This window comes from Schistocerca gregaria, chromosome 1 (genome assembly GCF_023897955.1).
Source record: "Schistocerca gregaria isolate iqSchGreg1 chromosome 1, iqSchGreg1.2, whole genome shotgun sequence".
Lineage (NCBI taxonomy): Eukaryota > Metazoa > Arthropoda > Insecta > Orthoptera > Acrididae > Schistocerca > Schistocerca gregaria.
In genome coordinates, this window is record NC_064920.1 from 73,896,042 (window position 1) to 73,919,884 (window position 23,843).

At 42.0% G+C, this 23,843-nt stretch overlaps 1 protein-coding gene across 1 annotated transcript in view; it reads right to left on the minus strand.

Moving 5' to 3' along the window:
• The window catches only part of LOC126284920 (calsenilin), a 208,541-nt gene that overhangs the window by 93,286 nt on the left and 91,412 nt on the right, over nt 1-23,843 (minus strand). Inside the window, exon 3 of the mRNA XM_049984186.1 lies at nt 15,711-15,884. Within this exon, the coding sequence (XP_049840143.1) occupies nt 15,711-15,884 (174 nt within the window). The remainder of the gene's footprint in view (nt 1-15,710; nt 15,885-23,843) is intronic.

A 23,843-nucleotide genomic window follows, 5' to 3' on the forward strand; every position in this document is an offset into this window, starting at 1 on the left:
GCGGCCGACTGTGTTCTGCGAAACAGGAATCGATCGTCACGTCTCCCACTGGGATAAAAGTCTTGACGCGAGTGGTGATTGCTTTTGAATAGAACTACTCCACGGCGCCATTGTGGCGGGTGTTCGGGTCTCATTTGATTGCCCCTCGTAATTTACATGAAAAGATGTGGGTTACAAAGCCCTCGCTCGACTGGCTATAGAGTATTGAAGTTAAAATTTCTGGGCTATTAGGCCGCGTCATGTTCCTTCTAAAATGTTCTACGTTTCGACCCCTCTGCTGAGGTCTTTTGGTGTCCACTTCTGCTGGAGCAGTGTCAGAGACGAATGTCGCGTCCACTTATAAAGGGGGTGTTTTTTGGCGTTCGTGCTAGAGAAGTGATAGTATTGGTTAAAGTTCATATGGCTACCATCGGTGGGCCAAATATTACCCAAAATATTATTGTAAACATTCCCCCTCTCTTGCTCTGTCCGTTTCGAATCTAGCCGCTGATGACGACCAACCAATAGCGGTAGCAGGCATTTCAACCAATAACCCTTCTCCGGCATAAGTGTGGAATAGTGCCTTTCTAGCCAATCACGATGAACCGCCAATGGTATCCACATGAGATAAGCTACCAACTACCCTTCTGCATCAGAGCGGGAGTATTAGCCTATGAGTATGGCCCACCAATGGTAGCGATATGAATTTTAACCAGTACAATCACTTCTCCAGCACGAACGCCAGAAAACTCCCCCTTTATAAGTGGACGCGACACTCGTCTCTGACACTGTCCCAGCAGTAGTGGACACCAAAAGATCCTGAGGAAGATCCCAGTAGAGGGGTCGAAACGTCGAACATTTTAGAAGAAACATGACGCGGCCTAATAACCCAGAAGATTTTAACTTCAGTGACAACGGCCACGAAAGCCTGCAGACTTACATATTATTGAGTATTGTTCGCCAGTCAGGGACGGTTACCAGGTAGACTACATAGAGAAGACCGAACGATACGTGGCGTGTTTCCTCGAGGAAAGGAATTGCGGGACTAGTCAACAAACTCCAGTGCTAGAAGCTGCAACACAGATAATTTAATGTGGAAATTCCGAGAACACATGTTTGTGTCGCACACGTCTTGTGAAACTTCTGCTTTGAAGCAGGAGGAAACTGCAGCTCATGCGGAAACGGCCATCCTTCCCACGATCCGTTCCCGGCAGGAACAGGGGAAGGAGGCAAGTTATAACACCGAAAATACTCTCTACCACTCACCTTAAGGTATCTTGCTGCTTACTGGTATGCAAAAAAAGGACCAGAGTGAAGAGACAGCTGTATAAGTTTTTGTAATCGTGTTAGGGGGCAGGGGGGAGGGGGGGGGGGACTGAGCACTCGTCTTAGCACTTGACCGCCACATTTTTAAACGTGATTTTTTTTTCTTGGTAGCCACTATACATCGAGTATAATGAACATGCCAATGCGCTTGATATTGTTGATCGCGGTTGACGACGCCTAAAGACCTGCAAGCAGTAATTTTTTCTAAAGAGAAATCCTCAAGACGGAACGCCACAAAATATATTCTAACCTGTTGTTTCTTCCTTTTGTTTTTTAACTACTGTAATATTTTTTATCATGTCTTGAGATAATATTTGTTCCCAGTTTCGTTGAATCTGTTCATGTCCTTGACTACTTACAACGAACATAGTATACAAATACATAGGCACTTTGACTTTAACACCGGCTGTCCCTGAGCTATCACACTGCCCACTTTCTCAGGAAACGACGGATTGTAGCCAAATCTTCTATGGCGAACTTAATAGCAAACCTTTTCATGTATGGGATCTACAGCACACGAGTTCACAATAATCTCAAGTAGTAGGATGGTGCAAAAGTGCTATTGTTGGAGAAGATAACAACAAAAAATCTTGCTGCATAGATCTCGTCCCACATCACGCCAGTACAACGCAGGTACGAAATAAAGTTTATGACGCTAAGCCGATGGCGGATCCTGCATTTCCTCTTGGTCTGCACCATTAGTCTTGCCTAACAAGAGGCTTTATAGCGGTGCATTGGCATAGCATTCTTCTGTGACTTTTAATCAATTTATCTGTTCGTGCAGGAATGCAGTAATCTAACGAAGAGGCATTTGATATGCTTATGGAGCTTTGGTTCATGCAGAGAGATATCGAAATCTTCCACACAGTTGACGATACATTTTGTAGTGACTGGAGCCATAAAGTCGCATTACTGACGGGATGAATCCCACCCACAATCTTAGAAATTTTGGCTATGATAGATGCTCTTCCTTCAATAAAACCGGACTTTATTTTTTTCAACGATTAAAGCTCGTTATTCTGAGTCAAATAATAGTGCCTCTGAAGAAGTTCATTGCGTCTCTGTCATATTCATGTTCAGCAGGCACTGAAGAAGAGACGATATTCAAATTAGAGTGGCTTTGTGGAACTGGTTCTTAAATCGAAGTCTGGAGTATCGTAATTGTCATATTTCTAATACAGTGATTAGCATTGATCGTAAGATGGTTAGTTTAGCAAGACAAGCAGTATATTTGAAGGTTAAATACTTCACCGGTTCATCCATGAACATGTTTTCTTACCGCACTTTTTGATCATAACTGATTGGCCAGTGATACTCTGGATTTCTGCTACACAAATTGACGGAGTTGCTACAGGTTACACTAGCGACACGGTTGTAACAATACGGATGCCTGACACATTCTTTGTTGGAGACGAGACATACCTAAATATAATTTGCTTCTGTCTCAGAATTTTTATCCGCTTTGTAGGAATCAGCTTTGTTCGTCCACGTTACCCAGAAAGCAGTGGATGCAGACGCCCACGTAGATGACGTTTGCCTTGAGTTACGGATGGCATTCGATTCAGTTCCGCTCTACCGTTTAATGGACAGTGTGCGCTGGTGCGGAATAGCAGGCCAACTGTGTGACTGTATTGAACCGTTTCAAGCTAACAGAACGCTGAATGTCTTTCTGAACGGAGAGAAGTCTTCGGGCACCAAAAGTAACTTCGGCTGTGTTATAGGACTATTACTCTGCACAACACAGGTAAACGACTTATTAGTTAACATCGAAACCTCCATGAGGCTTTCCGAAGATATTGCTGTTGTATACAGAGAAGTCGCAGTGATGGAAATTTTAGCGAAATGCAACAGGACGCTGGGTGCAGGGAGTGGGAACGAACTATGAGCATAACAAAATGTAGCATATTTGGAATATACAGACAAAAATATGCGTTATTATATGATTCTGTTCGCGACTGGAACAGGAAAGAGGAGGCAGTGACAGCGGTACGTAAGTACCCTCCAATACATGCCGAAAGGTGGTCTGCAGAGTACAGAAGCAGATGAAGTTGGAGATGACCAACAATTACCATCGAAGCTTAAGTAACTTTCTTGACTGTTTCCTTGGGTGCGCTTCAAAACATTGTTTAGCAACAATTTCCTACAAAGAGAGATGAACTGAAAGATCTAATTCGGAAAATAAGGCGTTTCATCCAGGCTGTAGAGATATTTACGGATTCCAAAATCGTAGAGGTAGGTATTCCGAGAATAAAGCTGGGAAATTTTTGAAAACGTGTCAATGTTGCTAGGAAATGGGCGACCGTGTCCTTAAAATACTTTTTGTGTAATGTTTAAAACATAAAAAATTTCCCCGTAGCTGGTTGGCAGAACATTACGATAAGAACAAAAAGAAACGCATCTTTAGTCTATCATAACGGTTGTTATTCTATTGATGTCCGCCCCCGGTAGCTGAGTGGTCAGCGCGACAGAATGTCAATCCTAAGGGCCCGAGTTCGATTCCAGGCTGTGTCGGAGAGTTTCTCCACTCAGGGACTGGGTGTTGTGTTGTCCCAATCATCATCATTTCATCCTCATCGATGCGCAAGTCGCCGAAGTGGCGTCAAATCGAAAGACCTGCACCCGGCGAACGGTCTACCCGACGGGAGGCCGTAGTCACACGACATTTACATTTAGATTGTATTGATTTAGCTACCCATTGACCATTATTACGCTTCTTACGTCATCATGCGATTAAACGATTTTTGCAGAATGTCAAAGAAGTGTTTCTCTTCTGTTCTTGAAAATTATGTTTAAAAAAATGGCTCTGAGCACTATGGGACTTAACTTCTGAGGTCATCAGTCACCTAGATGTTAGAACTACTTAAACCTAACTAACCTAAGGACATCACACACATCCACGCCCAAGTCAGGATTCGAACCCGCGACCGTGGCGGTCGCGCGGTTCCGGACTGTAGCGCCTAGAACCGCTCGGCCACTTCGGCCGGTCTTTTATGTTCATTTAAAACTGAAAGTGGAAACTGTTTTCCTCACTTCTGAACGCTAGAAAAGGCATTCATTATTCTATCCTACAAAACTTCTGTTTCTCCTTGACGCGGTTTTCAGCTCTTCATATCGGCAATACTTCTTTAATATAATCGAATCAGCGCAACATACCTCAAATTTTACAGACAAAAATTAATATGTTCTGTGAGACCTAAGCTATGGTACTTGATCTGCAGCACTCTCCGGGTTGAAACTCAACAGTTGGCATCGTTTCGTGCTCATTACACCCAATGTTAAATTCACCATTGGGTTAGTTCTTTGAGATCCTGACCTCAATAGATTTCCGGTTGAACCGTTTCCGAGCAATTTCTCTGGAGCGTAGGTGTGGCTCACAACCCCGAATAGTACTCATAAGATTTTAACCATCACCTCGAAAACACATGACAAGTACCCTGCTTATGTGACAGAAGAAGAAATAGGAGCCAAAATGAAAGACATAGGGGATCCACTACTGGCGTCAGCGTTTGGCAGAGCTTTGTAATACTTACGATAAAAGAAGGCAGAAAGGATAGGCAATACACCTTAGGAATAGCTAAAATCTTTGAGGTAACTATTCAAGTTGGTGTGTGGAATGTATGAAACTGGAAGCAGGCCATCCGACTTTCGGAAAAATATCATCCAGGCAATCCTGAAGACGACAAAGACAGCGAGTTGAACTGTCGCAGAATCAAATTAACGTCTCATGCATCGAATTCGCTGATAAAAATAAAGGAATGGAAAAGAAAAACGAGGAGTTGCTAGCTGAAGATCAGTTCAGTTCAGTTTTCGAAAGGCAAGGGCACCAGAAATGCAGCTCCGACTTTGCGCTTGATAATGGTAGCTAGACTTGAAAAACAAACCACTTCCAATGAATTTGTCGACTTAGGAAAAAGGGGTACAAGGTGGTCGAAATTCTGAGGCAAGTAGCAGTAAGTTATAAAGGAACAGTGGTAATATGCAATGTCGAAAAATGCTACTGTCGGAGCACAAAAAGGCGAATATGTTCCTCTTTAAAAGACACCGACAGAGAAGTTGGGTACCAGCTGCCTCAATCCTTATTCCACCAAAAATTCTGTCACACGAACGTATTCGCGCTCTTTTACCCAGTCTGTCCTTCGTACCCAACATCTCCCTCCCACAGACACTTTCCATATGTGTTTTTCTCCCACTATCTCTTTGTCCCACTGACACTTTCTACTGTCTGTCTCTTATTGCCACTATCTTGATCCCTTTCTCCCGCTCTTCCTTAGTACTGTTTCCTTCTCTGCCACTTTCACTGTCTCCCTGTCCTACTGTTATTGTCTTTGACCCATTCTTTCTCCCTCCCATTGGCATTGCCTCTTTCTTTTTCGCTTACACTCTGCCTGCTGTCTGCTCTTCAACCACTCTCGTCTCCCCTCTACAAGTCTTCTTGGAGAGAGTTTTGTTGGTGTTTGTGCCCCTTGACTGGGAAACTTTAACGCGTTGGTATGGATGATGGGGGTATGGGGGCGATGGGGGAAGACTGACTCAAGTCGACCCTCCCTCCCCAAACTGGGGACTGGCGGACATATGGTCTCCTCTCTTCTGCTGTGTCCACTTGTTTCTTTTTCTCCTGCTGCCACTGTCTCCTTTTGTCTGTCTTGGCACCTCAAATATAGTCGTGGTACAACTTACTTTTTAGCGTATACCCACGTGTTTAAAATTTTCGATATATAATGTGCCCTCCGCTGTACCTGCGTGTTTATGTTTTCCCGACAGTGGGGGAGGGGGGGGGGGGGGAGGGGGAGGGCTGGACCATCCCATGCTCGAGAACTTTAACACCCAGGTATTGGCGAGATTGAATTTTGAATTGAAATGTATCTATGGTCTCGACTCATCTCTCTTTTTCATTTCCCCTGTCTTTTCTCCGTTTTGGTCCCACTACCAGTATCTGAAGCCATCTCCGTCTCATCTACTGCTACTGTCTCTCGCTGACCATCATTTCCTCCTCTCTTTGACCCCCACTGCTACTGTCTTCATCCATCTCTCTTTTACCTTCAGTGCCACTTTCTCTTTCCCACCATCACTATTCAGCTGGCACTATCTCTTTTCTCATCCACCATCCATGACTCTCTGCTACTCTCATCGCAAAAAGGCCGGATATGTTTGCAAGCCAAAATTATTGTTGAGGAAGGCAGACTGAGGCAGCTGGTTCCCCACTATATCAAATTAAACTTTTTCCTTTGATTAAATGGCATGCAGAGAGATATGTATATCCTTGAACTCCATGTGTTAGAGGATCGATGGAGAAATGTCGTTATTCTTTTATTTGAATCAAAAAAAGTTCGTTGAGTCCTTCCTGCTTCATACTCTTTCTTCTGTCTAGATACATATAAGATCACCATGTTTGTAGCTGCAAGTTAATTGTCAATTATAATGTTGGTACGAGTTAAAATAACTTAGTATTTATTGAATATGTACCTTAAATATCACTAACTGTCTCTATAAGTTTATTACATGTTTCAGCAGTTTCATTCCGCTGGGAATGTAAAGTCTGGTGGGATGACTACACGCCATCAGCGTGGTATCCCATGCGTATTTGCATTCTCCCTCGTAGAGCCTGCAATCTCAATTGTTGTCATACGAATTCCGATTCTGTGCTCTAATGCAACATTTTATCGCGTTGTGCGGAATTTTGTCACGGCCAACCAGCACCCAACTGATCGGTCTCTTGTAGCGATCTCTGCATCTGGTTGCGTCATAACAGGAAAAATAGTGGTAACAACGCTTAGAATCGGCTTCAGTGGGGTGTTTTGCTTAAAACCTATCTTATCTGCAAACTAAACATGATCATTTTCGCTCTCGTTGCAGCGAGTGTGATTTAGTATTCTGAGGTACAATACAACCCAGCATTTCATCTTTATTTTGACATGATTTATGGGACAGCAAAGTCCCATAACTATTGTACCAGAGTCTTTTAAAGATGAACATCTTCTCCTAATTTGCACCCTGACATGTTCATTTTTCCGATGGTTCCCTTCTCTACCCTGCTATAGAATGTTGTTCAGATTTTATGAAACGAATACTATAGGTCAGTGGAGTTTTGTCAGTTCACTTATTGTGGTGTGCGTACTGTAAGACCTTCGGTACACACACCATCAGATTATTTGACTTGTCTCTCTAACGAAGAAGGCGAGTGTCTTATCGTGGCGTGTTTATCTTTTGCCGTTAGGTCAGACGATAGAAATGCCACTCGCACGCTTAGAGTAGCAGGTTGACGGTGACCAACTTTAAACAGCACTTGATTAATTTTCACACACATTTATAATAATAATAAAAATTATAAACCTTACTTAACTTGATTTTGGATGCTATTTACAATTGACAATCTGAAGTTCCTTTGGTCTTGGTACATTAATCTTATTCTCATACATCTCTGATACTTGACAAAGTGTATATACATTTCTGTTCATGGCTTTGTACAGGAATATGATAATCTTATTAGGCGCTGACTGAAACTTGACTATAGGCTAATGCAGACTAATGGAGACTTAGTAATTGGAGGTCTGTACACTCGTTATAATACCTCGCGCGTTCAGGTATCACTGCGCGAGTGTGATCCGTGAGGAGAGAAGGTTCTATGTTAGCAGCAATCTCAATGGCTGCGTTACATATTAATACACGGATCGGCGGAAGCAGAATTTGGTCCGTCTCTAAGACAGCGCCATCACGTAGTGCAGAGAGAGACGAGCGCTGCGCCTGCGCTGTTGTGCATAGCGGGGCGCGCTCTAGTGGGAAAGTTGTGTACGCGCTGACTACGCGGATCTATGTACACAACACTTATACATTTCGACACGTTCATATACTCTGACCCACATATTGCTGTTGCTGTTGCTGCTGTTGTTGTTGTGGTCTTCAGTCCAGAGACTGATTTGATGCAGCTCTCCATGCTACTATATCCTATGCAAGCTTCTTCATCTCCCAGTACCTGCTGCAACCCACAACCTTCTGAATCTGTTTAGTGTATTCATCTCTTGGTCTCCCTCTACGATTTTTACCCTCCACGCTGCCCTCCAGTAGCAAATTGGTGATCCCTTGATTCCTCAGAATATGCCCTTCATCTAGTCAAGTTGTGCCACAAATTTCTCTTCTCTCCAATTCTGTTTAATACCTCCTCGTTAGTTATGCGATCTACCCATCTAATCTTCAGCATTCATCTGTAGCACCCCATTTCGAAAGCTTCTATTCTCTTCTTGTCTAAACTATTTATCGTCCACGTTTCACTTCCATACATGGCCTGACACACATAAACAACAAATAATTGAGCATAACATTTGGTTAACACGAACCTGTTTGCTTTATATTTTTTCTGGAGACTTTGCTCATCAATCGCATTTCATAAAAAACGCGCAGCTTTTGATTTGAATCTTCGAACAGTAAAAATGTTATTAGTAATATTTTACTGAATTTTGTAATCTTCCATTTTTACATAATTGCTGGAGTCCTGAGATAAACCAAACGTTTGTCAGATTTTCCCAGAACGCATACTTGGTTTTCTTTTTGAACAAATAGAAGTCGAAGTTCGTTTGGTCCAAAGTCTTAAGTTCAGTACAAAATTTTAAAATCGTCGCGTGAGGAATGAAAACAAAAGATCTTAAAGCGACTGTACAAAAATGCTGTGCACAGTAACCACACCTGAAAGAGATGCTTCCTCTGCTTTAAAGTGAGCTCGGGACTCGTATCCAACGCAAGTTCACTTTACACTGCTTTATACACAAATGACGACGTTTTTGGGCCACACCTATAGTATACCGAGAAACGCGGCGTTTGATTTAATAGCATGCAAAGAATCTCGTATGACAAAATAATTTTTCTACGTCAGTTAAAATTACGAGGTTCACTCCAAAGGAAATGCACACTATTTTTGTAGAAATACAGTTTTCGTTCTGCATGTGTGAAAGTTTTACAGTGTGTAGATACATCCTTCCCGCATCTTTTCAAACTTAGTTCAACCTTTTCCCGTGAGTGACGCCGGCACAGCATGTCTTCAAGATGGCTGCTACACTTGACGCTCGTCAGAAGCAACGTGCTGTCATAGAATTCCTGTGCTGTGAAAACGAGACAGTGGGAAACATCCACAAGAGGTTGAAAAAGGTGTATGGAGATGCTGCTGTCGATCGCAGTACAGTTAGTCGGTGGGTAAGCAGGTTACGTGATGAAAGCGGGCACGGCAATATTGAGGATTGTCCTCGCAGCGGCAGGCCTCGTACTGCACACACTCCAAACAATGTGCAGAGAGTTAACGAATTGGTGACTGCTGACAGACGCATCACACTGAACGAATTGTCACGCTACGTTGGGATAGGGGAATGAAGTGTTTGCAGAATATTGAAAGTGTTGCCGTTAAAAAAGGTTTGTGCCAGGTGGGTTCCCAGGATGTTGGCAGTGGTTCACAAAGAAACAATAAAAACCGCATGCAACGAACCTTTGGAACAGTATGAGAATGGTGGAGATGAATTTCTTGGAAGAATTGTTACAGGTGATGAAACATGGATCCATCAATTTTCACCAGAGACGAAGAGGCAATCAAGTGAGTGCCATCATGCAAATTCACCCAAGAAAAAAAAATTCAAAACCACACCTTGTGCTGAAAAAGTTATGGCTACGGTGTTTTTCGATTCCGAAGGACTCTTGCTTGTGGACATCATGCCAAGTGGAACCACCATAAATTCTGATGCATATGTGACGACACTGAGGAAACTTTAAACTTGACTGAGTCGTCTACGACCACATTGGCAAAAGCAGGATGTTTTCCTGTTGCACGACAATGCAGAGCCACATGTCAGACAAAAAACCATGGAAGTGATCACAAAACTCGGATGGACAACACTGAAACACCCGCCTTACAGTCCTGATCTGGCTCCATGTGACTATCATCTCTTTGGGAACCTAAAAGTTTCTCTTCCTGGAAGAGGGTTTGAAGATGATGACTCCCTTGTGCACGCTGCCAAACAGTGGCTCCAACAGATATACAGGCGCTGGTTCCAAGATGGCGTAAGGCAGTTGAGAGGGATGGAAATTATGTGGAGAAATGAAAATATTGTTCCTAAATGATGTATCTACACACTGTAAAACTTTCAAACATGTAGAATAAAAGACGGATTTAAAAAAAATTGTTTGCGTTTCTTTTGGAGTGACCCTCATACATTAAGACTTTATGCACGAGTATGCAACTTTGAACCTCTGGACGATGATAACGGATAGCGACATCGATAACGTTTCAGGGTTCACAGAGAACAGCATTTTAAGAACAAATGGTAAACGTTTTGAAGATCTGCTGTGAATAGAAATTATAGAAGTAGTCATTCCCACAACTGGTATTTCTGGTCCCCTCAAACCATGGTTTTCCAGGTGTATCTCGATAAGGGATAAAGATTTTCGAAAACGGGCAAAAGATGTTTCTAGATATACAGTTAAAATTTGAGCCATTTGATATGGTTGGTTAGACAATTGCGGCCAATTGTGTAAGAAAGGGCTAAAGCCTGGTTTTTGCGGTTTTCTCAGGATGCGCCCATGAACATATTGTGCTTTCTGAAGCCAACTATATCTCACTGTAGATCACACCTAATGCAAAAGAAGCAATCGATTTAGTTAATTATCTGTTCTGGAGGAAACGTATATTGTTTACTTTCTGACCTTTCGCTGTAGGATAGCTGCAGTATGGGTTGGTACGGCGCACTCTCACGCACGGACGAATACATACAAGAGCGCAGATGGAATAATAACAAGGGAAGGCCGAGAAAGAAATTTTGCAATATAGGGATGCAGTTGTCCACTACTGTTCAGTCTGTCCTTCGAACAAGTAAAGGCAGAAACAAAATAAAGTTTCAAGAGTGGGATTAAAATTCTGTGTGAAACACCATTGTTAAGCTTCGCTGATGACGTTTCCATCATCAACGATTGAGAGTAAACCGAAGAAAGTGATAAAGAGTTGCAGGAATGAGATTAGCGAGAGACTTATGATCATGTTTGGAGACCATAAAGTAAACGAAGTGAAGGAGTTGTTCTACCTCGGGTGTAAAGTTTGGAAGGTAGGAGACGAGGTACTGGCAGAAGTAAAGCTGTGAGTACCGGGCGTGAGTCGTGCTTCGGTAGCTCAGATGGTAGAGCACTTGCCCGCAAAAGGCAAAGGTACCGAGTTCGAGTCTCGGTCGGGCACACAGTTTTAATCTGCCAGGAAGTTTCATATCAGCGCACACTCCGCTGCAGAGTGAAAATCTCATTCTGGAAACATCCCCCAGGCTGTGGCTAAGCCATGTCTCCGCAATATCCTTTCTTTCAGGAGTGCTAGTTCTGCATGTCTCGCAGGAGAGCTTCTGTAAAGTTTGGAAGGTAGGAGACGAGGTACTGGCAGAAGTAAAGCTGTGAGTACCGGGCGTGAGTCGTGCTTCGGTAGCTCAGATGGTAGAGCACTTGCCCGCAAAAGGCAAAGGTACCGAGTTCGAGTCTCGGTCGGGCACACAGTTTTAATCTGCCAGGAAGTTTCATATCAGCGCACGCTCCGCTGCAGAGTGAAAATCTCATTCTGAACACGAAGGGAGGTCCGTAAGCAGAGAATTGCAGGGCACAATGGAATTCCAAAACCACCCATCAGTGACGTGAAGGCCCATACCGGGAAAAATGGTGCCGAAGCCATATAACAGGGGTAGTGGAGCAATGGAAGAATGCCATTTGGTCGGATGAGTCTTGTATCACACTTTTTCCAATTACTGGTTGAGTTTACGTTGCAAGGGCGAATCATGGCCTGGGTTCTGTGATGACTGGGCAGCTATACCATAATATTGCATGGGCACCATAGGTACTCTGCAAGGTCGCATTACTGTCATGAATTACATGAACATTTTGTCTGATTAGGTCTATACTACTGTAGAACGTCCGTTTCCCAATGGTGGCGATGTGTTGCGAGAGGAGAGGTTAGTTGTTATGGAGGAGGAGACCAGACTGCGAGATCATCGGTCGAAGAAGGGCATATTTACACCGTATAAGGCAAAGTAATGTGTTTTTCGTGTTCCCATAGTTTTCTCGATCTCTTTACGTACGTTTATTTTTTCGTGGTGATAGTTAACTCATTACGAGCACCCACAGTACAACTCTCATTCAGGGTGTACATTAAGTCGGGGAACACTTTCAATTATTTGTTGCACAAGAACCAAATATTCTACAGATATCATACATGTGTCATATTGAAGGCACACCCTGAAAGTTTTTAGTTTCATGTATATCGTCACAGCATAGTTTGGTAATTTGCCGATAGTCAGAGCAAGTCGCAAACATGCCAAGTTCAAGTGCTGAGTGAGCTTTCTGTATGTTGGAGTTCGACCAAAACAAGTGTGCTGCAGCTGTTAAACGGATGTTAGGAACCAAGCTACCAACAAGGAAGGCCATTTACCACTGGCACAACAAATTCGTTTCGACGGGTTGCTTATGCCCGGCAAAGAGACGCGGACGTCCCAGTGTGAGTGAAGCGAATGTGCAGCGCGCAAGGGAGACATTCATAAGGAGTCCAAAGGAATCGGTGCGTCGTGCATCCCGGGAACTCTATGACAGTGTGGAAAATCTTGCAATAAAAGCCGTGTATAAAACCATTCAAATTGGAGCTGCCGCCACGATGGATCGGCCGTGCTCAGAAGGGGACAGCAGTTTCATGAAATGGCCTCTCCGATCACCAGATCGCACTCCGTGTGACTTTTTTCTGTGGGGACTCATTAAAGATCTAATGTATGTACCGCCTCTACCACGTGATGTAGCAGAGCTCCGGGAGAGAATACGGGACATGACTGCCACATTCGACGGTGCCATGCTGGGATTGGTATGGCAAGATTTCGATTACCGTATTGACGGATGCCGGGTCATTCATGGTCGCATATCGAATGTTTGTGAAAAAAAAAACTTTCGGAGTTTCTCTTCAAAATGCAATACCTATGAAATCTGTACAGTGTTTAGTTCTTGTATAAATAATTGGTTGAACGGCAAAGAAATAACCTTTTCTTCTTCTGCAAGGAACTTGGGGATAATTCTGGACCATCATGCAAATTGGACTGAACACACAGCTACTGTCTGTAAGAAAGTGTCGAGCGTCATACTAGACTATGGCGATGCTATCCAAGGACTTTCTTGCTAAAGCACATGCAGGATGGAAGTGCCGATGCATGCTTCTGTACTATACATACGTAATATACGCTTTTTCGACCATATCACATCAGTCTACGAACGATTATGATGGCTGTGTGCCGATACGCTTAGAGACTATCGTACCCTATGTTTACTCTATCGTCTTCGCACTCATTGCACTCCCTCTTATTTGTCTTCATTTCTTCTTCTAATATCTGAATAGCACAACAGAAAAACAGGGCTATTCAAAAAGTAGGAAGTGATTTCAAACATTTATTTCTTCCAAACAGCAAAAGATAGGAACACAATTCCAGCGTTCTTGGAAAGAGAGACGTACAAATTTTTATGCACTAAATGTGAGCACCCTGTATTACACGATAAATATCAGAACTGTGTCTCATTTCCTTCCACACGCGAAGCAACTGGTCTCTCGTGATCGAATTCATAGCTTCAACAACATGAACTTTGAAGAGTGTCACGCATAGGGGCCATAAAAAAGCGGTCTTTTGTATAATCCCACAGATAAAAGACAGGAGACCTGGGACGCCACCGGCGATGAAGTTAACCTCCTGCTCCTCCTCTAATTCAAAGTCCTGAAACTCTTATCTGTGACAACGCATTTTTATCCCGCCTATGACTGACACTGTTGAAAGTCTACGACGTCGCATTGTTGAAGCTGTGAATTCGATAACGAGAGACCAGTTGCTTCGTGTGTGGCAGGAAAGGAACCACCGTTTTGATGTTTGCCATGTAACACATGATGCTCACATTGAATGCATAAAAATTTGGACTTTTCTCTTTCCAAGAATGTTGGAAACGTGTTTCTATCTTCTGTAGTTTGGAAGCAATAAATCTTTCAAATCTGTTCCTTCCTGTACTCGTAGTCGACAAATTAAATTTCTTCCTGTACCATCACAAAGCACTGCCATGTTACCTGAATCGTTTCCTGTATCAACTTGGGAACAATCTTCCTCATAGTATCAGAGAAATTAAATTACTTCCAAACTTCGAAAGACAGCTAATGATCGACCTGCTACTGCAACAGCAATCTCTCCTGCGTTCTGCGCAGCTCATTATCGTCAATCCCCGTGCAATGGAACTTTTCCCAACTATTTGCCGGCAGAGTTCTCTGTATCACTGTAACTTCAATTTCAGTCTTCGCCGTTTCCTTTATCCATTCTGCTTCAGGTAACAGCAAAGATGGCTTCAAATATGGTAAACTAATCTCTATCACTCCAAATGGCCTGTACTGTTATAATAATTATTATTTTTGTTATTGGATTTAGTGTCACTTGTTTTTCTTCTTATTTCGTATGGGCAAACTAAGAACCACGACATTCAACTATTGCGTTTGGAGTGGGCTTTAACGTTTGACCAGTAGTTACGCATCCTCTGGCTGTGTTGTTCCTTCCTCTCCTGTGTCCAGAAGGCACCAGTCTTCTTTCTTGGCAGTCCGTCCTGGAACCTCTTTCGTCTAAGCTTCTTCCTGAGTATTGTCCGATCCTTCAAGTTTCCTTCTGTTATTCCCAGTTCCTGAAGACGTTTCTCCACTTCCATCAACCATGATGACTGGTCTTTCACTTTTGCCAGTAACAGTGAAGCTGGTTGGTCAATACGTCACGATGCATCCTGTACACGTGTCCATAAAATGCTAGACGTCTTCTCCTAGTTACATCTGTGATTCTTTCACAGTACTCGCAGAGCTCTCGGTTGGGTCGCCTTATATAATTATCGCCTTCCTTGACTGGCCCTAGTATATTCCTCATTATCTTTCTCTCCTGGATTTCGAACTTTTCAGTAAGTCCCTTCCTACTGAGTATCACACACTGTGAAGCATATAAGGCTTCAGGAAGGGTGACTGACTGGTGGTGCTTCAGTGTAGTGTTGTGGGAGAGAGATTTTATTACAGGTATTCTTGGTCAGCTGGTATGCCAGCTTTTAGCTTGTTCACTCGAGTTGATAGTGCTGTTCCTACAGATAGGTTGTCAGTTATTATGATTAAAATTACGTTTTTATTAATGTTATTTATGACAAGTTTGTAATATCTTGTGTTCGTGATGCTCCTGGTCAGATATAAGACATGGCCTTAAGGTCCTCATGTGGTCTGGCTAAATCAGCAGTCAATAAATAAATACTACCTAGTCCCTACTCGAGTGTTGTCGCAGTGACTGCACTGCAGCTCCGGGACCCTGACCCTTGCGCCCGGCAGGAGGTGCAGTGGCCGCGGCGAGGGCGGCGCCTGCGCTACGTACCCTGCTGACGTGGTGCGCGCGCCGCCCCATCAGCTCGTGGATGGCCGACACGATCTCGGAGAGCTCGGCGCGCGTGATGCAGCCGTCGCCGTTGATGTCGTACAGCTTGAACGTCCAGCGCAGCTTCTCGTACATGGAGCCGCGCAGCAGCGTCGACAGCGTCACCAGAAGGTCCTGCGGGCAGGAGGCGTCAGCACGAGTTATCCGGGCCGCGGCTCTGCTCGGTCGCGACTGAGAAAATGGGGAGTGTCCAAATGGGAACGGATCTACAGGGTGTTTTACCCACTTCTACAGGATCTGGGGGGCGCAGTAGATAGAGTTCTACATAGGAACCCAAGTCCTGAAACATCATTCACCATTCAACTATATATAAATTATGTAATATACAGCGTGGTCCATTGATAGTGACCGCGCAAATGTCTCACGTAATGATAATCAAACGAGAAAACTACAAAGAACGAAACTTGTCTAGCCTGAAGGGGGAAACCAGTTGGCGCTAAAGTTGGTCCGCTAGGTGCCGCTGCCTTAGGTCAAACGGCTGTCAACAGCGTTTTTTTTTTTTTTTTTTTTAAATAGGAACCCCCATTTTTTATCACATATTCGTGTAGTACTTAAATAAATACGAATGCTTCAGTTGGACCACTTTTTTCGCTTTGTGATAGATGGCGCTATAATAGTCACAAACATATGACTCAAATTTTAGACGAACAGTTGGTAACAGGTAGGTTTTTAAAATTAAAATACAGAACGTAGGTACGTTTGAACATTTTATTTCGGTTGTTCCAATGTGATTCAAGTTCCATTGTGAAATTATCATTTCTGAGAACGCATGCAGTTACAGCGTGATTACCTGTAATATCACATTAATGCAATAAATTCTCAAAATGATGTCCGTCAACCTCAATGCGTTTGGCAACACGTGTAACGACATTCCTCTCAACAGCGAGTAGTTCGCTTTCCGTAATGTTCGCACATGGACTGACAATGCGCTGACGCATGTTGTCAGGCGTTGTTGGTGGCTCACGATAGCAAATATCCTTCAACTTTCCCCACAGAAAGAAATCCGGGGACGTCAGATCCGGTGAACGTGCCGGCCATGGTATGGTGCTTCGACGACCAATCCACCTCTCATGAAATATGCTATTCAATACCACTTCAACCGCACGCGAGCTATGTGCCGGACATCCATCATGTTGGAAGTACATGTCCATTCTGTCATGCAGTGAAACATCTTGAAGTAACGTCGGTAGAACATTACGTAGGAAATCAGCATGCACTGCACCATTTAGATTGCCATCGATAAAATAGGGGTCAATTATCCTTCCTCCCATAATGGTGCACCATACATTAACCCGCCAAGGTCGCTGATGTTCCACTTGTCGCAGCCATTGTGGATTTCCCGTCGCCCAGTAGTGCATATTATTCCGGTTTACGTTACCGCTGATGGTGAATGACCTTTCGTCGCTAAATAGAAAGCGTGCAAAAACTCTGTCATCGTCCCGTAATTTCTCTTGTGCCCAGTGACAGAACTGTACACGACCTTCAAAGTCGTCGCCATGCAATTGCTGGTGCATAGAAATATGTTACGGGTGTAATCGATGTTGATATAGCATTCTCAACACCGACGTCTTCGAGATTCCCGTATTTCGCGCAATTTGTCTGCTACTGATGCGCGGATTAGCCGTGACAGCAGATAAAACACCTACTTGAGCGTCATCATTTGTTGCAAATCGTGGTTGATATATATATACGTTGATTCTGAAAGAGCGTGCAAAAATGTACCAGGACATAGAGAATGCTTCACTGAACAATTTGGGATAGGGAACCTGGGGTCGGAGAAGCCTGTTTAAGGAGATATGAAAGTAAACTTGTCTTCCGCTTTGTCTAGCATTGCTGTTTTCCCACTTACTCGCAACTAACTTGCGTACACGTTTACACGTACTGTACTGTTTATTTACATGTACATTCTTTATTTCCTGCAAGGAAACAAGAAGGACGAGCCTGATTACAAGAAAACAATGGTTCAAATGGCTCTGAGCACTATGGGACTTAATATCTGAGGTCATCAGTCGCCTAGAACTTAGAACTACTTAAAAGTACCTAACTAACCTAAGGACATCACACACATCCATGTCCGAAGCAGGATTCAAACCTGCGAACGTAGCGGTCGCGCGGTTCCAAAATGAAGCGCCTAGAACCGCTCGGCCACACCGGCCGGCTGATTAAAAGGAAGTCATGTACTTGAGCTTTGTGCAAATAGCTCTACCTGACTCGATGGAGAAGGGTAAATGTATCAATTCGAGGTAATGGTGCTTGCACCGGAAACGAACGAGTCGAAAATCAAAAGTCAAAAGCGCCAATCATTCTGATACCTCTGACAATGGTGTACTTGTACTGATGCTGTTTTGGCTAAGAATGTAGGGTATGAAACTTTCAGAGGTGGCACTATGGATCAAAACAAGAAAGTAAAATCCAGTAAACATGGGTTCTAAAATGCATGTCTGAGGACCTTTCATCTTCGCTAGTGTCAAACACATCTCCTCTATCGAACAAGTTCTCACACCTCTTAAGGTACGTATTTTAGAGTCCATGCGAAAAGTGTATACACAGGGTAAAATTTTGTAAGATAATTTTGTACTGAACCAGAGATGGTCAAATGTAGTATCGTTTCTGTAGCAGCGTCGCTGATCAACAGTGATCGCTGGTTCAACGTGCTATGGTTAATGTGTTTCTTTTGCTAGAGAGATGTATTGACGACTCTCAAGTGTAAAGTGTAAAGACGTGTAGTTATGAGACGTGTGCTGGTTATACACTTACTCATTGCGGGCAGTACTGATTTTTTTGTTTGCAGGATACCATACTCGAAATAATTAAGGTAAGGAAAGTTCTTTTGTTACCAATGCAATGCGCGTATTCGTAAATGATTAGTGAGAATGTATAGCACTCACAGCCAATGATTTCGTAAAGCTAATTGTTAATGAAAAATGAGTTTATTCTGTGTTAATGGTGAGCATTATTAATTTTGAAAGAGTCAAAATACAAGTTTTAAAGCTAGCGCCATATTGTTACTTACTACAAGTCAATACCAGTTCCCACATCCATGTCGTTTTTCATTAACTATTTTGCTCAAGAAGTTATCGACTCAGTCATTCTCGATTTAATTAAAATGTTTGCTAAGAAGCAACCTTACCCAACAGCTGTATGCTGATTACACAATTTAAAGTACTAACAGAGCGTTACCATTGTGCAGATAAAGGTAAGAAATTTTGCTATTTCAGGGATAGCATTAATTAAGAGCAAAGACACATTATTTTCAAACTGATGAAGTTTCCTTTTCTTACCAGCGTCAATTTCAGATCAGTAGTGTTGCATCAGATTCAGTTGTTGAGTTACATGAATTCATGTAGTTTTGGTTTGGTTTCAAGTTATTAACGGTTTACATTTTCGCAGACAGATAAGTTCAGTAGAGGGCGAAGCGCATAAGCGACGAGATAAAATACACGTTCACATGCCATTCCCATTATAACAAATGTGTTGCAGGCCACTGTCAGCTAGGTAATTTCAATCGTTACTACAAATGTACATGCTTCACTTGGCGATAACTTTGTGCAGATCGAAATTCATTTTGGAATCTTTTGAAAGAACACACCCAGGCATGCGCTCTGCTCGTTACTTAGTAACTAAGTGTAGTTAGCAATTTTGCACTGCCCATTTACTAATCTGTTTCAATTATTTCTAACAGGTCAACGGCAAATTGCTCTATATTTCTTGTCTATTTGTTTGTTCTTTGATTGCATCTGTGCACCATGCCACGTAAAGCGGTTAGCAGTACTACGCGTAGCTCAGTCATGGACAATGCCAAAAATATTAGTTTGCCAAATAACTCTGTGGCAACGAAGACCAGTTCTGACAATACTGCACTGACTACAATGCAACACACGATAGTCAAGGAAAATGCATCTTCAATGCCAAAAAGTCAAACTACCTTCAATTCTGCTTTACCTACCAATGTCGCAATTAATCAGACGGCACATAACACAAATGCAGAAACCGCTGATACACATGCTTCGTATGTATAGAATTTTCACTCTGATCATTTACCTTTACAATACAATCAAAATGACGATACCCAAACCTCAACAGACATGTCAAATGCTGACACTCTTGAACAGTTTAAGCAAAATACTTTAAACACTGATGGTCAATTCAACAAATCATGGATAGCAATAAAAAGTCATAGCAAGAACAAAACGAACGTTTCACTCAAATTAGTGACGCGATGAACCAGCAGACACAAAAACTCAGTGACGAAGTTAATAGAGTCTCACAAAAACAAGAGGAACTGACACACAGTATAGAACAACAAATTAATTAATGTTTTGAAAAACGAGAAAGGCGACTCAAGAACACCTCAGTCAACACATAGAGGCATTTAAGTGCACAATGAGACCGTTATCCAACAAACAAATAGATCGAACAGATACGCGAAACTCTCGTTAACGAGCAACATGAAATCAGGAAAAATGTAATAGCTCATACAGAAAAATACACAGATAATTGCTACTGTAAAGTTTTTGGTCATCTTAAAACCGTACAAGACACGAACATAAAGCGATTTTACAAAGCATAAAGCACAAGTAGAAACTCGTTTGAGTCAACAAAACAGAAAACACCAGGAAGACATACAAACTATTACTTGAACAATTACAACTTGATACTGATTCTACCGTAGTCAAATCTAACAAACGCAAACTTAATAAGTGTACAAAGAAACTGCAGAATCAGATCGACGAAAACGACACCAACAATACTGCTCAAATTTCATCACGTACAGGAAAACTTGATGAACTTTCGAACAGAGTAGAAAATTTAAAAAGTAATACCGATACTAAATCTGAAGACACATTGCGTTCTCCTTTCTTTCAGTCTGAACAGTTTCAAGCTATGAACCTTGCTATTAATGAGTTGAACTCACATAGCAAGGCATAGTTTCAACCTATTAACCGTGCTATTAATGAGCTGAACTCACATAGCAATGCATTGAATCGTAAAGTTAACTGTTTTCACCATGAAATTGCAAGGTTAGAAGATCATACATCATACAATCAAGTACACAGTAACCTCCAATATATTTAGGCAGAAAGTTTGACACAACACTACTAGAGCACAGTCTTGGCAGATTAAGACAAGCGAGAGAATTAGAAGCTTGATAACGTCCCCAAAACACATTTTTCAATAATAATGAACCGACAAAAAATTTCCGACACGATGGTATCGATTACAAGCATTTGTTGTCAGTACGTCAAAGTATTTTGCAGTAACAAAACAGATCTCCAACCCTCAAGACTCTGTACAACAGATTTCATTCTAGCTAGCATCTAATAGGCCTATTACCCATAAATTAGAATTCATTTGCAGTTGTTTGGAGGACGAGTCCGCCACTAGGATGCCACCCATTGAAAGACAATGCTGCTGATTAGAGGAATTTCAAAATGCCTTTTTATCAGCTTATTAGTCAGAAACTTCACAACTAGGAATTAAAGATCAGTTGCTCCTTTGAAAATTCCAACTTCCTAACTATTATGCAATTTTTTGAACAGATGGTTCAGCAAAATCAACACTTTACCGAAGCGTATAGTCAATTAGCACTAATACAGATATGCATCTCTAAAGTACTGCGTGCATTACGGAGTCTCCCTGTTAACGGAACAACAAAAAGAAAGCATTACTGCGTTTCGCGATCTTTTACAACTTTTTGAAGTAAAACATTCTGATTATTCTTATATCAACAAAAATTTGTCCCAAAACTTCAAAAATAATAAAACGTATGGATTTCCACACTCATCAAGAAATTTTAATGACAAACGTAATAAGAGACTTAGGAATGGCAGCAACTTCCAGAATAATATTCCAAGACGCCAAAATTTTAATAATCAGTACTCACAAAACCAGCAACAAAACCAACAATTTGGCAGCAACAGCCAGAATTTTCAACAACAAAACCAACAAGTTGGAAACTCTGGACAACAATATTCTTTGCAAGGTCAACCCATCTTTTTCCGTGAACAGGCAATATTATTACACCACAAGGCAATAATTTTGTGCATAGGTACCAGACATCGCATTTCAACCGAAATGTGCCGTATCAGACTAATTACAGCAACAAACGTAGAGGTTATAATTAGAATTTTCAGCGTAATTAAGACAATAACAATTTTTCCAGAATCACGGACAATTTCAACAAACACCTCCACTTATTCTGAGTGAACATGACGTACGTGTACACCCACCTCAAAACTCTAATCACCACAATAGCACACCCGCACAAATTAATGAGATGCCGCAACAAACGTCGACACGTAATCAAATTCCGAATACTACATGACTATAGGACAACCCCGTTGCTTTAGCCTGCAACGACAATCAGCAATTGGAACCTCACGAAACTGTAGCTGAAAATGTGATCACTTTTGGCGACATTAAAGAAATGCTTTTACGAGAAAAGGAGCAGACTAAGAAGACAGCTTCACACCCCATCGTATAAATTTCAGGTCAAACCTCACGATTCTTTCAAATCTAAACATTATTCCATGCCATTTATTGACGGAGAACAGGTCAAGCAGGAACTTCAAGCCATGTTTGACCAAGGAATTATAGAACCAGTTGCTAGTCAGTACGTAAGTCCAAAACGTATATACACAGGGTAAAATTCTGTAAGAAAATGTTATATTGAACTAGAGATGGTAATGTGTTAAGAGTAACTTTAGATAGATGTATGGAGGACTTGCAAGTCTAAGAACGTGTTGTATTTGATGTGTGCTGGATGTATACGAGGGCTATCCACAAAGTAGTTACGTTTTGGAATTAAAAATAAATAAGGTATTGGAAATCTTTTTATTATATACAGATGAAAGCCACACTTAAATACTACTTTTCTACATAGTTGCCATTTAAATTAAGGCACTTATCGTAGCGATGGACGAGCTTGGAAATTCCTTCGTCGTAAAATTTGGCCGCCTGCGCCTTCAACCACGTGGTTACCTCTTCTTTTGGGACAGAAAAGGTGTGATTTTTGTGGATTTCCTGGAAAGAGACACTACAATAAGCTCTCAGAGGTATTGCCAAACTCTGCACAACCTCAGAAGAGCAATACAAAACAAGCGCAGAGGAAAGTTGGGCTCAAAGATCTTGCTGATTCACGACAACGCCCGGGCCCACACGCGAATGCCACTCGTGAAGTTCTCGAATCTTTTAAGTGGGAGTTGTTTCCTCATCCGCCGTACAGTCCCGACTTGGCACCGAGCAACTTCCACTTATTCCCAGCAATGAAGAAGTGTTTGGCTATGCAGCGTTTTGATGACGGCGCACAGCTCCAAGAAGACGTAACCACGTGGTTGAAGGCGCAGGCGGGCGAATTTTACGACGAAGGAATTTCCAACCTTGTCCAGCGCTACGATAAGTGCCTTAATTTAAATGGCAACTATGTAGAAAAGTAGTATTTAAGTGTGGCTTTCATCTGTATATAATTAAAAAAATTCCAATACTTTATTTCTTTTTAATTCCAAAACGTAATGTACTTTGTGGGTAGCCCTCGTACTTACTCGATGCGGCAGTAATGAGTTTTTATTTGCAAGATACTATACTGGAAATAATATAGGTAAGGAAAGTTGTTTCGATACCAATGCAATGCGCGTATTAATAAGTGATGATTAAGGCAATGTTTAGCACACAATCCAATTATTTTGTAAAGCTAATTGTTAATGTGTAATCAGTTTATTGTGTTAATTGTGAGCATTATTAATGTTCAAAGAGTCAAAATAAAAGTTTTGAAGTTAGTGCCATATCGTTACTTCCCACAAGTCAATAGCAGTTCCCAGATCCATGTCGTTTTTCATTAGCTATTTTGCTCAAGAAGTTATTGTACCAGTCATTTAGTATTTAATTAACATGTTTGCTAATCAAGAGCCTAGCACAATAGCTGTATGCTAACTATGCAATTTAAAGTACTAACAGAGAGAAGTGCGAAGAGGGTTACCATTGCGCAGATAAGCGTGAGAAATTTTCTTATTTCAGCATTATTAAGCATAGGGACAATTATTTTCAAACTGATAGAGTTTTGTTTTATTACGAGCG